General features: G+C 41.6%; 1 protein-coding gene across 1 annotated transcript in view; it reads right to left on the reverse strand.

The window, feature by feature from the left end:
* The window catches only part of LOC108796698 (E3 SUMO-protein ligase RanBP2-like), a 70,595-nt gene that overhangs the window by 14,216 nt on the left and 40,083 nt on the right, over positions 1-16,296 (reverse strand). The window contains exons 22-25 of the mRNA XM_018568198.1: positions 6,367-6,537; positions 4,471-4,539; positions 3,247-3,276; positions 2,884-3,074 (exon numbers count right to left, since the gene is read on the reverse strand). Of these exons, the coding sequence (XP_018423700.1) occupies positions 2,884-3,074; positions 3,247-3,276; positions 4,471-4,539; positions 6,367-6,537 (461 nt within the window). The remainder of the gene's footprint in view (positions 1-2,883; positions 3,075-3,246; positions 3,277-4,470; positions 4,540-6,366; positions 6,538-16,296) is intronic.

The raw sequence follows: 16,296 nt of genomic DNA on the forward strand, positions 1-16,296 counted from the left end.
ATGGCAGAAAAAAAAAAAGCAGAATTCAGGAGTCAACCAAACCAATATGATAATAGGCAGCAAAAACTCTGATGTCAGCTGTCATTTTATTAAGCATGTTGATGACCAGGATCCTGGGGTTTGGCCATCCTGGTTAGATAGCACTTTCATTGAGGTCATTTACCCTATTCTTGATGATGGATACTACAATATTTTAGGGCTGTGCAAATTAACGATTAATTTCTTGATTAATCGTCAATCTTTTTTTGAAACTTTCTGCACGAGCACCAGCCAAGGCATTGGCCTATACACATACAGCACAGCAATGAAGTCATAAAATGAACTAGGATCACACTAATCCAGCACGTTATTATTCTGAGTTGCCCCACTCAAGCGGCAGCCATATTGAGTGGGGCACGTGAGATTAATAACGTGCTGGATTAGTGTGATCCTAGTTCATTTTATGACTTTATTGCTGTGCAATATGTGTATAGGCCAATATAGTTGGATCTGTATGTGCATTATAATTAATCTAAATGAATCGATTAATTGATTAAAAAGAATTTGGAATAATCGAACACGAAAATTTTAATCAGTAACAGCCCTACAATATTTACTAAATGATGCGCTGCATAGAACAACCTTCTACTGTATCATTCAGACCATTCTGCACCCAACACCAAACTTACCTCTGCAGATGCCAATCATACAATGTAATGCAATCACAGGGAGAGGAGGAGAACATGGTAAAACTAAACTGATATCTGTAAAAAAATAAGTCAAGGCAAGAGGACTCGCTTTTGCTGTTCCTTGAAGACGTTTCACTAGTCATCAAACCAGCTTTCTCAATTCAGAATGACTTGTACAAAAAAAATTATCTGGGAATAAATATGGTGACTGTTGCTCCAATCCACAATCTGTTAGTCCCAACCAGGTGTTGATTGTATTTGCATAATTGGAGATATGAAGTGTTATTAACCTGCCCAGAGAGAGGTCTTAAAACAGCGTTGTATGTGGCAGACAATAGATGTACAAAAAAATGGCGAAGCCAAGCTTAAAAATACAAGTCATTCAGACTTGAGAAAGCTGGTTTGATGTCCAGTGAAACGTCTTCAAGAAAAAAAAAAAATACAGCAAGTCCAGTCCAGTTGCCTTGACTTATTTGTTTACAGCTATACCATGACCTGGATAAATGAGAACCTTCAGACAACTAAACTGATTGGCCTCTCTTTCTGAATAGCTAGCTGGTTGAGCTGAAAATCTTTGGACTTATGTACAGTTCTCTTATTTTGCCTCTAGTTTGTGAGGCACATCTTTCTAAACTGCTTAAAAAACAATGTTTGACATGGACCTTGTGGAGCAGTGTTTGAACAAGAAAACATGCTCGATTATTAGCTACCTTTTACTCTCTAGGGTTTACTGTGACAGTAAACAAATGCAAGTCAGAAGCAAACCAAAACGTCTTTTCTACTTGACAAATTGCTGAATTTGACCTGGCTCTGTGTGTGACAGCCATGTACGCCAATCCTTCCCTTACAGCGGTTTCACAAAACCTGAACTAGACATCACAAGAATTAGGAAGGTTCTGACAAGTAAAAAGGGGTGGAATAAACAGATTTACTAAAGCTCATTTAAACAGTAGGCAATGTCCTCAAGGGAAAGTTGTTGTTTTTTTTTTTTTTTTAAACATGCCTACATAAAAGTAGAAAAAAAACCACATATAAACATTCAAAAACATAATAAAGTGCCAAAGAAGATGCTTGTTAAATTGACACTAAACTCAGGAGTTAAATTTAAAAAATTGCATTCAAGCACATTTGCTATTAACAATACTGCATCTTATTTGTGTATCACTCAGCTGTAGATCCTCAAATCATCTCTGAATTGGTGCCGACACTGTCCTTCCTTCCCCATGGTCCCTGTGTGTGTTGCAAAGTAGTCACCGTTTCCAAAGCTCACTCCTGTGATGGACTAAAATCTCACGTTTAGTTTCCTAATTTGTATTGAGATTGTAGTCCATCATGGGAGTAAGCTTGGGGCGATGGCTACTTTACAACACACACAGGGACCATGGGGAACAAAAGTAGCCACCCTCCAGAAGGAGGGACAGGGTCAGCATGAATTCAGAGATGATTCGAGGATCTACAGCCAAATGTGCAAATATACATTTTTGTTAATAGTTAGGGAACTTAAATGCATTTTTAAGGTTTAACATCTTATTTTAGTGCAACTTTAAATGGAGCATGCAATAAAATGACATTTGTGACAGAACGAGAGAGAAAAATACATGTATACCATTCTTGTGCAATTATACTTGAAAGCAATTATAGTAAAAACCTAAAAAAAAAAAAACTTTCCACGAGTTAAACATAACTACCACACTGCTTCTCAAGCATCACAAACATACCAACTTTTAAAGACTCCGCAGAACACTGAAAAACAAATCACACTTTCGACAAAAACAAAAATAGCAGCAACAACTAAACTACCTCCAAAAAAATGGAAATATCAAAAGCCAAAATGAAAACATATGCGACCCATCAACATGGAAAATAGTCATCTGAATAGAGGTAGATTTAGTCTGAATAGAGGTAGATTTAGTCTACAAAGTGTGCCAAGGCAAAAAACAAAGGTAGACAGCAGACTGGTGATGGGTTGTTCCTATAACCACAAGTCACACCAATCAGTTTAAGTACACTTCAATATTCGAATCTGAAATCAGCCTAAATGTGCAAAAAGTGATGCTATGCTCACTTCCACAGGAAATGCAAGCAAGTGTAAGATATCTCCAGAGAATTCCTTAAGCAAGCTGCAGAAAGCCAACACACACCACTGCTTCACACATGAGCGAAACTGCTCGCTGCCAAGGGGCCTACGAGAAGTGCCAAGTAGTGTTGTGCTTACTTCAGACACTTTTTTAACTGCTGATTCGTAGTCTTCAGCAGTCTCTTTCTCTTCATCGGTGTCACTGCCCACTCCACAGAAAAAGGTTGGAGGCAATTTCAAGTTCTCAGCTTTGGACTTTTCCGCTTGGGTGGGTGTCTTTTCCCAGACAATTACACACTCTCGGTCCTTGGTTTGCTGATGCCCTGGGCCTGAAAAAAGTAGAAAAATAATCTTACAAACTGCTGGAAAGATGATCAGTTGCTTCTGTTTACAGCAAGGGTGTATGTGCTGATACTATTTTAACATTTTACCTGGTAGGAGGAAAAAAATAAAAATATCCTGGCCAGTTATTTGCATTTAAAGGATTTAGGTACATTTCACTACATCCTCCTAAAGCTGACGTATACACCGCTCCGCTCCAGTGATGCAACATCTGCAAGCTTCACTGGCCAAAATCGTTTTGCCGGCTTAGGCATGTACAGCCATCTTCACTGGCCAGGCCGGGATGTCACAACTTCCATGCACGCACAAGGGATTTAATTCATCCGACAAAGGTTGTGAGGTGGAAGGTAAGAATCCTTTATTGCAAAAAAAGAGACGTAGTAGGTCTCCTCCACAGTAAAAAAACAAAACAAACAATCTTCCTTTTCGTAAATGTTATATTTTGTTTTTTTTCTGTTAAAGATTACATAGGCATTCTATTCACTGGTTTCTTTTGGGGGTGATGAATGCCTGCTATAAATCACATAAGGGTCAAACCACAAAGGTTAACACAAGGATAAAGATTTTTTTTTTGTTTGTTTAGCCATAAGATCATTTTTTAAATCTCACTGAATTAGAATTAAGCTGAACTTTTTTTGAAAACCTAGATCCCTACCTTGATAAGTTAGCTTTGTGAAAAGCTAAAGAGCAAATTCATCAATGGTGAAGTTATCCTTCAAATTCCAACCCACACCCCCCCTTTGTTTATCCAGTCACATACCTTCCTTCAGACCCGATCAGCCCTGTGACCCCATTTATTCTTATGGGGCAACTGTATTTATGCTGGCCTGCGGAGTTCAGCCGTTACAAAAGAACCAACAGGGTCTTGGTGAAAGGTGTCCTTTACACAAAGTGCATATGCCAGTGCATGTCAGCAACTGTGTTGATATGCACCAACAGTTTTTGCATGCATAGTGTTTTCTTTACATGCATCGCAGTTTGTTTTTTAATAAAGACATAACTTTCACTAGGCCAAACACATGCTGAAGCACACTGCAATACACTGTGGTGCCAAAAAAAAAAAAGCCATCTCTTCATCATTTGTTTAGCACACACCAACTTTGCATGACTTGACAAAATAGAAAACAAGGCTTTTGTCATCTGTCATTTCTGGCGTCAACAGTCTACTGCCAAACAAGAATGAAGAGAAGCTTCAGCACTGCTAATTTGCACACTTGTCCCAGGTAGGTGACTCAAAACATTTTGGACTACATCTCCCATAAGGCAGTGCATGTACGTCAAAGGAACAGAAGTAGGTGTAAAGGATGCATGGAACAGAAGGAGGCGGCAGAGAGGGAGCTCTTACCATTACCATTTAATGTTATTTAAAAAAATATAAGATACCTTTGCTTTTTTTATCTTCTTCGTAAAGTTGCCCATTTAGCTTCTTAACAGCAGCCTCAAAGTCCTCATCTGCATAACAGAGCGAGATTGGTTTGTCAATTAACTGGTTAACAATGCCAAAATAAGTGCACATAGGACAATGCAACAATGTCAGCAAATTGGTCTGACACACACAAAATTAGTTTACCCACAGCACTATATAAAATTTTAGGTGAAAATAAAGACCGCTATAGTCTGAAGTAGTCTATAGGCTAAAAGTGCTTGCATAAAATGGTCTGTGAAGCTAATTTGAGATGAAAAAAATAAATAAATAATTTAGAACACTTCCTAAAAAGATATTTAACCACTTGATGACCAGGGTGTTAAACCCCCTTCCTGGCCAGGCCATTTTTCAGTATTCAGAGCTGCAGTACTTTGACTGACATTTATTCCGTCATGCAACGCTGTACTGAAATGAATTTTATACAATTTTTTGGGACAGATAGAGCTTTATTTTGGTGTTATTTATTCACCACTGGGGGTTTTATTTTTTACTATATTCAGGAGAAATTACTGAAAATTTTTGGGGAAAAAAGGTTTTACATTATGTTATAAAACTATTACCCACTTTTTTGGTAAAATATAAAAGACGTGGTCACGTCGGGTAAATAGACACCAAACATGTCAAGCTTACAAATTGCGCGCACCCGCAAAAAACTAGCATACCCAAAATTGGCCATAGGCTTTTACAGCTCATCAGTTTAGTGTTATCAGTGATTGATGGCCCTAGAACTATTGCTCTCATTCCGACGTTCGCGGCGATATGTAACTTGTGCGGCGTAATGGGCGCAATCGTCGTTTTCACAGGTATGCGCACCTGACGCATGTTCACATGCATGTATGCAGGGGTGGGGACTTTTAAAAAAATGTTGGTTTTTGTACATTATTTTTTGTGTAACTTTAAAAAAATTTGGGGGGAAACTTTAAAATTTTTTCCTATTTTTTTTTTCCACTTAACTTTATTGCTATCACAGAGGGGGCTGAGAAACCCCTCTATGTGTTAGCAAGAGGTGACAGGTCCTCTTTATGGAGACATCAGGGGTCTCCAAGACCCCTGTCACCTAGGACCCCCCTGAAGAAGCTGGCAGAGATCTGCTTCATCAGCTTCTCTCCAGCATCTGAAGCTGGAGAGTGACACGAGAATGCGGAAGTGATGTAATATACACCACTTCGGCATTCTGACAGCAGAGAGGGGACCGGAGGGAGGTCGTGAACCGACCTCCCTCTGATCCCGTGACAGAGGCAGTATGTTGGTCCTGGGCTCACACCGGAGCCCGGGACCAGCTTGACAGCGGGGGGAGCCGCGGAGGGGGCGCACGTCATGGGACCTCATACAAGCGATCCGCCGGCTCTACAGCCAGCGAATTGCTTGTATATTAACGGGCATCACTGCCCGTTTTCAAATGACGGGCTTTTCCCACGCGCAGGCGGATGTAACAGGACGTGTATACACGCCCAGTTACATCCAAGAAGCTCCCTGCCGGCCGTGTATACACAGCGGCCGGCCGGGAGGTAGTTAATAGAATAGGTAGGCCACTGCTAGGGCCGTCATACAAAGCAGGTTTGGGAAACATGAAGTTACAAGTATTTAATAGCGAGCAAAGCAAAATGGGTGACTGCGGTCAATTTTGCACAATTCAATGCAAAAATGGAATAAGAGCAAGAATAAAATCAAAGGTTTTAAACATTCCATTTTTATTATGGAGTAAAGATTTGGACATTTGGTGTAAGGAAAACTTTGAAGCACTTCAAATGCAAGTCAACACATGTAGCATGTAACTTGCTTCTGAGTTGGTCACTGAGCCCTAACATATCAAATAGTTTAAAAACATTTTTGAATTTACACAATTCCATTACCATCAACATCATTTTCGTCACTGACATAGCCCGGCTGGTTCTTGTAGCAGAAGAAAGTTGGAGGAAGTAGCAGCTGATTTGCTAGCGATTTCTGTTCTGCTGTTGGAGTCAACTCGTACACAATAAACACGTCAGAGGAGCTGTCCGCTTCAAGAGAACTACTACTCTTGGCTAAAAATGTTAAACGAAGAAAAAAAAAAAAAGGGAGAAATTAAACAAATCTGTCAAGCAACCATTGGCAAAGCCATTTAGCAGAAGGAAGTAGGAGGGTTACATACTGGTTAAGCTGCTACAATGATAAAGACAATATCAATAAGCAAGGTGTCAAAGAACATTAGTTTAGCCATTTCTCACACTGACAGCTACATACAATTTTGATTGACATATTTCAAGCATGAACAAAAAAATGACATAGCTGGTGCTTATTTGAATTTGGTTGCTGTTAGAATAGCTAAAAGGTGCATATAATAAATTTGATCAAAGTAAAACGCTCCAACTTCCAAAAAAACACCTTTTTCTTGTGTGTTTAATGTCTGAGAAAATAGGTATGTCAGAGGTTTTTTCTTTTATATTTTCAACAGTTTATTGTAATCCTAGGTGCTATAGTTATGCATGATTCTGGAATACACCCCCCACTCCACAAAACAAAAAAAATATATTCCCATTAAGGAATACTACTCTATAGTGTTTTAGTGAAAAATCATATGAAACTAGGGATGCACGATACTGATATCGGTGCCGATACAGAGTATTTGGTCGAGTACTCTTACTTGCCAAAATGCTCCGATACTTACCTCCAATACTGGAACATTCCAGTCAGAGGGAGATCTCCCTCTGACCAGCAGTGCTGAGCGAGCATGGAGCCGGCTTCCTTTCCAATCAGGAACCAGGGAGGTGGGTTATGACCCGCTTCCCGATTGGCTAGGAAGCCGGCTTCACTTGGTACCAGGCAGCCTGGCTTCCTAACCAATCAGGAAGCCAGCAGCACGTCATGACTCACGTCCCAGCTTCGCGTTTGGTCAGGAAGGCACGCTGTACAGGAACATGTGAAGCCGGCTTCCTAGCCAATCAGGAAGCCAGGCAGCCTCAGCAAGTGAAGCCGGTGTTTTCGCTTAAAAGCGTCGGCTTCACAGACAATCAGGAAGCCGGGCGACGCGTCATGATCCACCGCCCGACTTCCTGATAAATCGACAGCACCGATACTAGTTATCAACGAGTACCGGGGGAAAAAAATATCGGTACTCAATACCGAAAAACCGGTATTGGTGCATCCTTATATGAAACCTTTGAAAACAGTAATTTTGTAGCAAAATTAGGAAATGTTAAGCTGCCACTAGTCTATAGATTTATTGACAAAGAATGATGAAGAATTTACCAATTTATTCCTCGTGTTAAAAGCAAGATACTAAGTTGCATCAGATTTAAAATGACTAAAGCATGCGATTACAAACATCCAAAAAGACTATCTACATACACTTGCCAAGAGAGCAGTAAATACTAGGAGGAAACATTCTATTCATGCATCACTCAGAACACTAGCATATCAATCATCTCAATGAAAAGGAGTGCCACTTAAAAACAAACGTTCAGACTTGGGGGAAGGGGGGAGAATATCGGAATCCCAGCTTATTCTAGCTCTGTGAAAAAAATTAGCTCCACACCTTGCCATATTGTCTATTTACATGTAAAACACCGATACATGTATGGTTAGATATATTTTGTATGACTGGAACATCTACTGGAGACACACAGGAAGTCTTTTACACAAGATTGACAAAAAAAAGACAAAAAAAAAAAAGGTCCACAATGCAGACAGCCAAAAATCGCCCAAAGCGCTGGATGTTGATCGGGAGATGAAGCTTCAATGACGACCACATAAATTGGACTGACAAGGTGCCCAGAATTACCCCCTCCCTCCCCCCCCTAGCCCCACTGGCTGCCATACAACAAGACAGGAAGGAGTCATCCAATTTTGGTGCCACCAACCAGGGACAACCTGAACCTCCATGCCGAATGAAATCAGTTTGTCCAGGAACCCCTTTGACTTCTCCCACGAAAACAGGATGTTGCCTTGCCGAGGTTAGGAGTTAAACTGGGCAAAATTGGACTACCTTGAAGAATGCTGCTACCACCAGGCTTAAGACCCATTCAAAAGCAGTCTCAGAGGACTCCAGGACTAGGGTGCTTGAACTAGTTTGAGATTCTAAAGTTTCCACAGTGGGAGAAAGATGCTGGCCTAAGCTGGGTATTTTAAATATAGGTGACTCCTCTACTGAAATGGTAGTCACTTTAACCTCTTGCCGTCCGCCCGTAGTAAAAAAACGGACGGACGGCACTGCTGCATTTGCGGGTTGCCGTCTCCAGACGGCAATATTTTTCTGCTCGCGCGCGCCCCCTAGCGGGCACGCACGGGCAGAAAAGACCCGACCGTTGCACACAGTAACACATAAAGTAAAATAAAATAAGTCACATAAAAAAAGGGGTAAAAAACCCCCCCAAAATGTTTAACTCCCCCACCCCCACGTTTACGCGCCTATAAACGTAAATACGCGTCCGGTGCCCCAGCGCGCAAAAAATTACAATGCGCTACACATGTTACATATCGCCGCGAACGTCGCAGTGAGAGCAATCATTTTAGGGCCATCAATCACTGATAACACTAAACTGATGAGCGGTAACAGCTTTTAAAGCGTCGCCTATGGCCAATTTTGGGTATTATCGTTTTTTGAGGTTTCGCGCGCGCACGCAATTTTAAGGCTTGACATGTTTAGTGTCTTTTTACCCGACGTGACCCCATCTTATATATTTTACCAAAAAATTGGGTAATAATAAATGTTTTATCATTTAATATAGGGGAAACTGTTTTTTTTTTTTAAATTTCGGTAATTTTTTCCTTAATATAGTAAAAAAATAAAACCCCCAGTGTGAATAAATACCACCAAAAGAAAGCTCTATCTGTCCCCAAAAAAGGGTATAAAATTCATTTCAGTACAGCGCTGCATGACGGAATAAATGTCAGTCAAAGTACCGCAGCGCTGAATACTGAAAAATGGCCTGGATGGTAAGGGGGTTTAACACCGCGGATGTCAACTGGTTAAAGGCAAGTCACTGCGGGATACACACTTTTGTTAAAAAAAAAATCCACTGCTAAATGAGACAATAGGCTGTTTGGGGGAGCAAACAGCTTGTTTGGTGTTTCCAATCGCCGTACAGAAAGGAGTTGGAACAGTAGGTGCAACAGAATGGTCTTTGTGGCTTTGGGAGGCTTGAAAAGCCCACTACTAAAAACAGCAGTGGTAGAAGCAACAGGCTGTTCCTTTATTTTTAGAGTGGTGCAAACTATATCAATAGGAGCCAAATTGGTTTTAATTTGGCAGTAATAGCAGAACACTACAACTCTTCCAGAACAAGCTTTTTGGCAGCATCAGAGTCTGGCCAATAGCTCAAAAGCACCAAGCGGCTGAGATGATCAGAAATTATCTAGAAGTGCACAGGGGTGGCAATTGCAGCTGCTGAAGTCAGCAAAAAACGAGCGTCTTACATGATTGCAGTTACCACCTCAAAAGGGCAGAGGAACTGGACAGAGCTTGAGAGGACTCTGATGACAGGACAGACTCTAGGAACAGAGGGCAACATGACTCTAGGCTGCAGACAATGGCACCATTATAAGGCATGCTGTAAGTAGCCCCGGATCCATTAGTAAAGTGTGAGACGGGGGTGCTCTTATTGAAACTGCCCCCTCTGGGTCATATTAGACATGTTGCAACCACGACAGTAAGGCAACTTGCAGCTCAAGCTGTGGGAGATGCCTTCTCAATTCTGTATGGAAGGAAAGAGCAAGTAGCAACAGTGGATAACGTCAGGGTTCAGTCTCGAAGTGTTAACCCCTTAAGTGGAAACCAGCGGAAGAGCAGAACTTAAAAGGCCCCCTGTGACCAATTTAAATGAGAACTCCCAATGCCTAGCTAGACTGGCCTTAGCTAGAGTTGGAATGTCCAAAGCAGTCCAACTGAGGGGGCAACACAGCAAGAATCACTAATAAGGCCAACATTGGGGACTGCCTGCAGCCCAGGAGCCGCCTAAAGGACCAATAGCTCCGAGAATAAACCCGATGATCTAAACCAGGCTAAACCAGGTCAAAATAGGTAAAAGAAAGGAATGACTCCACATGGAAGGAAAGCCAAATCTAAACTAGCGATAAGCTGATTAACCAACAATGAGGTACAACAACAAATTCCTGAGTAAAGAAGAATACACCCATAACCGGATGTCAACAAAAAACTGGGGAAAACCCCCCCGTAGAAGAAGCCAGACACCAAAGGTTAACTAGGACAAAATAAATGCAGGTTAGAAAGACCAGCCAGGCTACATGGAAAGGCCCAAAAGTATTATCGTTTTTTGAGGTTTCGCGCGCGCACGCAATTTTAAGGCTTGACATGTTTAGTGTCTTTTTACCCGACGTGACCCCATCTTATATATTTTACCAAAAAATTGGGTAATAATAAATGTTTTATCATTTAATATAGGGGAAACTGTTTTTTTTTTTTAAATTTCGGTAATTTTTTCCTTAATATAGTAAAAAAATAAAACCCCCAGTGGTGAATAAATACCACCAAAAGAAAGCTCTATCTGTCCCCAAAAAAGGGTATACAATTAATTTCAGTACAGCGCTGCATGACGGAATAAATGTCAGTCAAAGTACCGCAGCGCTGAATACTGAAAAATGGCCTGGATGGTAAGGGGGTTTAACACCGCGGATGTCAACTGGTTAAAGGCAAGTCACTGCGGGATACACACTTTTGTTAAAAAAAAAATCCACTGCTAAATGAGACAATAGGCTGTTTGGGGGAGCAAACAGCTTGTTTGGTGTTTCCAATCGCCGTACAGAAAGGAGTTGGAACAGTAGGTGCAACAGAATGGTCTTTGTGGCTTTGGGAGGCTTGAAAAGCCCACTACTAAAAACAGCAGTGGTAGAAGCAACAGGCTGTTCCTTTATTTTTAGAGTGGTGCAAACTATATCAATAGGAGCCAAATTGGTTTTAATTTGGCAGTAATAGCAGAACACTACAACTCTTCCAGAACAAGCTTTTTGGCAGCATCAGAGTCTGGCCAATAGCTCAAAAGCACCAAGCGGCTGAGATGATCAGAAATTATCTAGAAGTGCACAGGGGTGGCAATTGCAGCTGCTGAAGTCAGCAAAAAACGAGCGTCTTACATGATTGCAGTTACCACCTCAAAAGGGCAGAGGAACTGGACAGAGCTTGAGAGGACTCTGATGACAGGACAGACTCTAGGAACAGAGGGCAACATGACTCTAGGCTGCAGACAATGGCACCATTATAAGGCATGCTGTAAGTAGCCCCGGATCCATTAGTAAAGTGTGAGACGGGGGTGCTCTTATTGAAACTGCCCCCTCTGGGTCATATTAGACATGTTGCAACCACGACAGTAAGGCAACTTGCAGCTCAAGCTGTGGGAGATGCCTTCTCAATTCTGTATGGAAGGAAAGAGCAAGTAGCAACAGTGGATAACGTCAGGGTTCAGTCTCGAAGTGTTAACCCCTTAAGTGGAAACCAGCGGAAGAGCAGAACTTAAAAGGCCCCCTGTGACCAATTTAAATGAGAACTCCCAATGCCTAGCTAGACTGGCCTTAGCTAGAGTTGGAATGTCCAAAGCAGTCCAACTGAGGGGGCAACACAGCAAGAATCACTAATAAGGCCAACATTGGGGACTGCCTGCAGCCCAGGAGCCGCCTAAAGGACCAATAGCTCCGAGAATAAACCCGATGATCTAAACCAGGCTAAACCAGGTCAAAATAGGTAAAAGAAAGGAATGACTCCACATGGAAGGAAAGCCAAATCTAAACTAGCGATAAGCTGATTAACCAACAATGAGGTACAACAACAAATTCCTGAGTAAAGAAGAATACACCCATAACCGGATGTCAACAAAAAACTGGGGAAAACCCCCCCGTAGAAGAAGCCAGACACCAAAGGTTAACTAGGACAAAATAAATGCAGGTTAGAAAGACCAGCCAGGCTACATGGAAAGGCCCAAAGCCTTATACCTGTAATCGCTAGGGTCAAGGAGATGGAAGCACAGTGATTGAAGGGGTTGCCTGGCCAGGCAACCAATCGCACTAAGTGGGATACGAACAATTTCAGTATCAGCACAACCCAATAGTCCCAATGAGTGTGAAGTGACCCCTGAGACTGCTAGAGAGTTCAAGGGATCTATCCCATGAAGTCAAAATGATAGAAGATGTAGGGTGCATTGGAGGAACCCCCACAAGGTTAGGCAGGAATATAAATTAGATCTTAGCCTCAGAGTGGTGAGATAGGAACCACCAGGAAGAGCAGAGTATGATACTAATACAGTCTAACACCCAGAGGCATTGTTAAAGGATCCTGAGGAGATTGCATAAATCTGACCACAATCCATAGGAAGCTTCTGATTTGGCTAGTTCCTATGTAGAGACCAGCTCAAGCAGCAGTGAAGTAAGGAATCTTGCTTGAAGTAGAAATCCAAGGGGGAAAGAAGTAGCAGCTAGCAAAATGGTTCTATTTTTCTTAGCAGAGCCGATAAAGATTCATTCTCCAAGGACACTAGCAAAAAACTGAGGCAGGATGGGTAAATTGGGGATTATAGTGGGGCTGGCTAACAATATTTCTGTTTCCAGTGTCCAATCCTCCTGTAAGTAGCAGTAAACCTTGATTATCTGAGGTCCTGTGTCCCTTCATGGACAAAAGGAAAGGTTTATACTTAATTACCGTATATGCCTTTTTACATCAAAATATAGCTTTCGGCTGCACCAGACTTATAGTATTTCAACCGGTTTAACACCATCTGACAACAGTAGGCAGTCATCCAATTTAATCAGATTCAAGAAAAAAAAAAGACAAGGCAAAAAAACAGCAATGATACACAAAGAAATTGGGTCTCTGTCCAACTCCATTAAACGCTAAAATAACTCCAGAATTTATTGCGGTCATGGTCCCAGTTGAAATTTTTCCCTCACTTGCTGGTCCAGCCTGGTTACTGGGAAAGCAAGTGAAGAGGTTTCTACCCATCGGGATAAAGACGGCAAAAAAGGGACTGACAGGAGCTCTAAACCTTTTATCAAAAAAAACAAAAAAAAATATTTTGGCAGCAGTATCTCTTAAAAGATATTTAATATGAGGGCAAGAATTCTAACTGCTGTGCTGCATAATGTATAAAAAGACAGACATGTGACATTGCTCGGAGGAGGCAGAAAGTCAGAGGTCCACTAGAATTGGAGAGCCGTTGGCCTTTCAATTGCTTGCCCTCTCCCCACAATGACTGCTATCTTCTGAGCATGGCGGTAACGACACAGCTGACACGAAGCAACTATCCCCAAAATGCCAACTAGAGCATCAGGCCATGGCAAAGTTAAAAGGATTAAAGGAAAAAGTATAAATCCTGATTCCTGCTAAAGCTTGATATTGACAGGTTCTCCAACAACAAAACTGAAGACTCCTGCTTGGTTTAATTATAGCTAGGTGCAAATACTGGAAAAGTATATAGTGTGGTATTAAAGAATTAAAAGGAGATACATATAGTGCATGGTTGGGGTTATGGCATTCTCTATATATAAATTAAATATCTGCACATTTATACATACCAGAAATAGACTTGTTTAAATTAAAATAAAAAACACACCAAGAGAGAAAGTTTGAGAGAGGCACCAATTGTCAAAATCACATCTTTAGAGCAGTATAGTATTTGAGGAAACATTAACTTGCAACAAAGGCCATTTATAGTTCCCAGCAGGCATGCATGTTAATGTTGCAAACTTCTGTTTCCCAAACAGATACAATACACATGTAGAGGTGATCAGTGTCTGCTCAACCACTGGCTACTACAGCACATCACTTCCAAATACCTTCCATGTCAGGTTTGGTGGGAGTTGTACACGTCCAAAAGGCAGCAGGATTAGATTTAAAAAGACTAAATTCAAAACCTACAAAAACAGAAATATAAAAATGCACAGCTGCAATGGGCCCTGGAGAAATGAGGAAGAACTGGAGAGGAAATGTACATTTTTTTCAAGTGTAAATTCTATCTACATAAACCTGTGAACTAAATTTACATGTAGATTTTACACGTTTGTACAAACTAACCTAACAAATGTGCACCCTTTATATAGCTTGCAAACTCTTATGCAATTAATAAGTAGCATGATTGAGACATACAGTAATACCTTGGTTTACGAGCATAATTCTTCCGGCAGCATGCTTGTAATCCAAAGCGCTTGTATATCAAAGCGAATTTCCCCATAGGAAATAATGGAAATTCAGATGATTCGTTCCACAACCCAAAAATATTCATATAAAATGATTACAATACTGTACTGTAATATAATACTGTACAAAATAAAAAAATAAACCAATTACCGGTACCTTCGTGGCTGGTGTGAGGGGGACAAGAGAGAGGAGGATTATTGTGTAGGACGACTTTCACTATCACTAACTGAATCACTGCTATCTCTTGACTCAATGGAATCTTTTTCATTTCGTGAAACCTTAACAAGGAATCTATCCAATGTGACATTGCATTGTCGTTAGACTCATCGCTCGCACTGCTACAGCCTTATTCGGGTGGCGCTTTTCTACAAAATTTTGCTCTTATTGCAAGACATTGCTTGTATATCAAGGCAAAATTTTTCAGAAATGTTTGCTCGTCTTGCAAAACACTCTCAAACCAAGTTACTTGTAAACCAAGGTATTACTGTACTGAGAAAAGGGGAACAAAAAAAAAATGAATGTGCCATTGATGGCTGCAGGGCAGCTAGGATCACAGAAAGTTATTACAAGAAAACAGAATTTGTTCTAAGGATGGACATAGAACTTGTTTCATCTTTCCATTGGAGATTTTATATTTAAAAGGAGAATGAGGCGAGTGCTTTTCACTTAGCCTCATAATCTGAGCTGACCTGTGAAAATGAGACTGTCACAGGTCGGCTCAGTAGATCGGGAAGTGAGTGAACACATACCGGCGCTCGCTCACTTCTCGATCCTGTCACTGCAGAGAGCCGTGGCAGGGGAGGGACTGGATTCTCCCCTCCCCTGTCCGATCCCCACAGCGCTGACTGGCGGAACGCATGGGGGAGGGTACAGCTGGCTCTGCCTCTAGATAGGCAGAGCCAGCTGTCACTCATGCAGCTGGGCGGATCCAGACAATTGTCGGGATCCGTTTCAGCTGCAGCGTCTCAGTATACTCTGCAGGTAGTATTGTGCAACACTACCCTTTTACACATCAACTAAAAGCATATTCCTGTATGAAGAAAATTGAATATACACTACATTGCCAAAAGTATTGGGACACCACTCCAAAATCATTGGATTCAGGTGTTCCGTGAAATTTCCTTGCTCCTAAATATTCCACAGTCAACTGTTAGTCAATTCAGCCACAAAGTGGTAGCCACGTAAAATGACAGATCGGGGTCAGCACATGAAGTGCGCAGAAGTCGCCAACTGTCTGCAGAGTCAATAGCTACAGACCTGCAAACTTCGTGTGGCCTTCAGATTGGCACAACAGTGCGTAGAGAGCTTCATGAAATGGGTTTCCATGGCTGAGCAGCTGCATCCAAGCTTTACATCAAGTGCAATGCAAAGCGTGGGATGCAGTGGTGTAAAGCACGCCGCCACTGGACTCTAGAGAAGTGGAGACGTGTTCTCTGGAGTGATAAATCACACTTCTCTATCCGACAGTCTGATGGACGTGTCTGGGTTTGGCAGTTGCCAGGATAATGGTATTTGCCCGACTGCATTGTGCCAAGTGTACAGTTTGGTGGAGGTGGGATTATGGTGTGGGGTTGTTTTTCAAGGGTTGGGCTTGGCCCCTTAGTTCCAGTGAAGGGAAATCTTAAGGCATCAGCATACCAAAACATTTTGGACAATTTCATGCTCC

Source organism: Nanorana parkeri, unplaced genomic scaffold (assembly GCF_000935625.1).
Source record: "Nanorana parkeri isolate BGI_ZX_2015 unplaced genomic scaffold, ASM93562v1 scaffold1153, whole genome shotgun sequence".
Lineage (NCBI taxonomy): Eukaryota > Metazoa > Chordata > Amphibia > Anura > Dicroglossidae > Nanorana > Nanorana parkeri.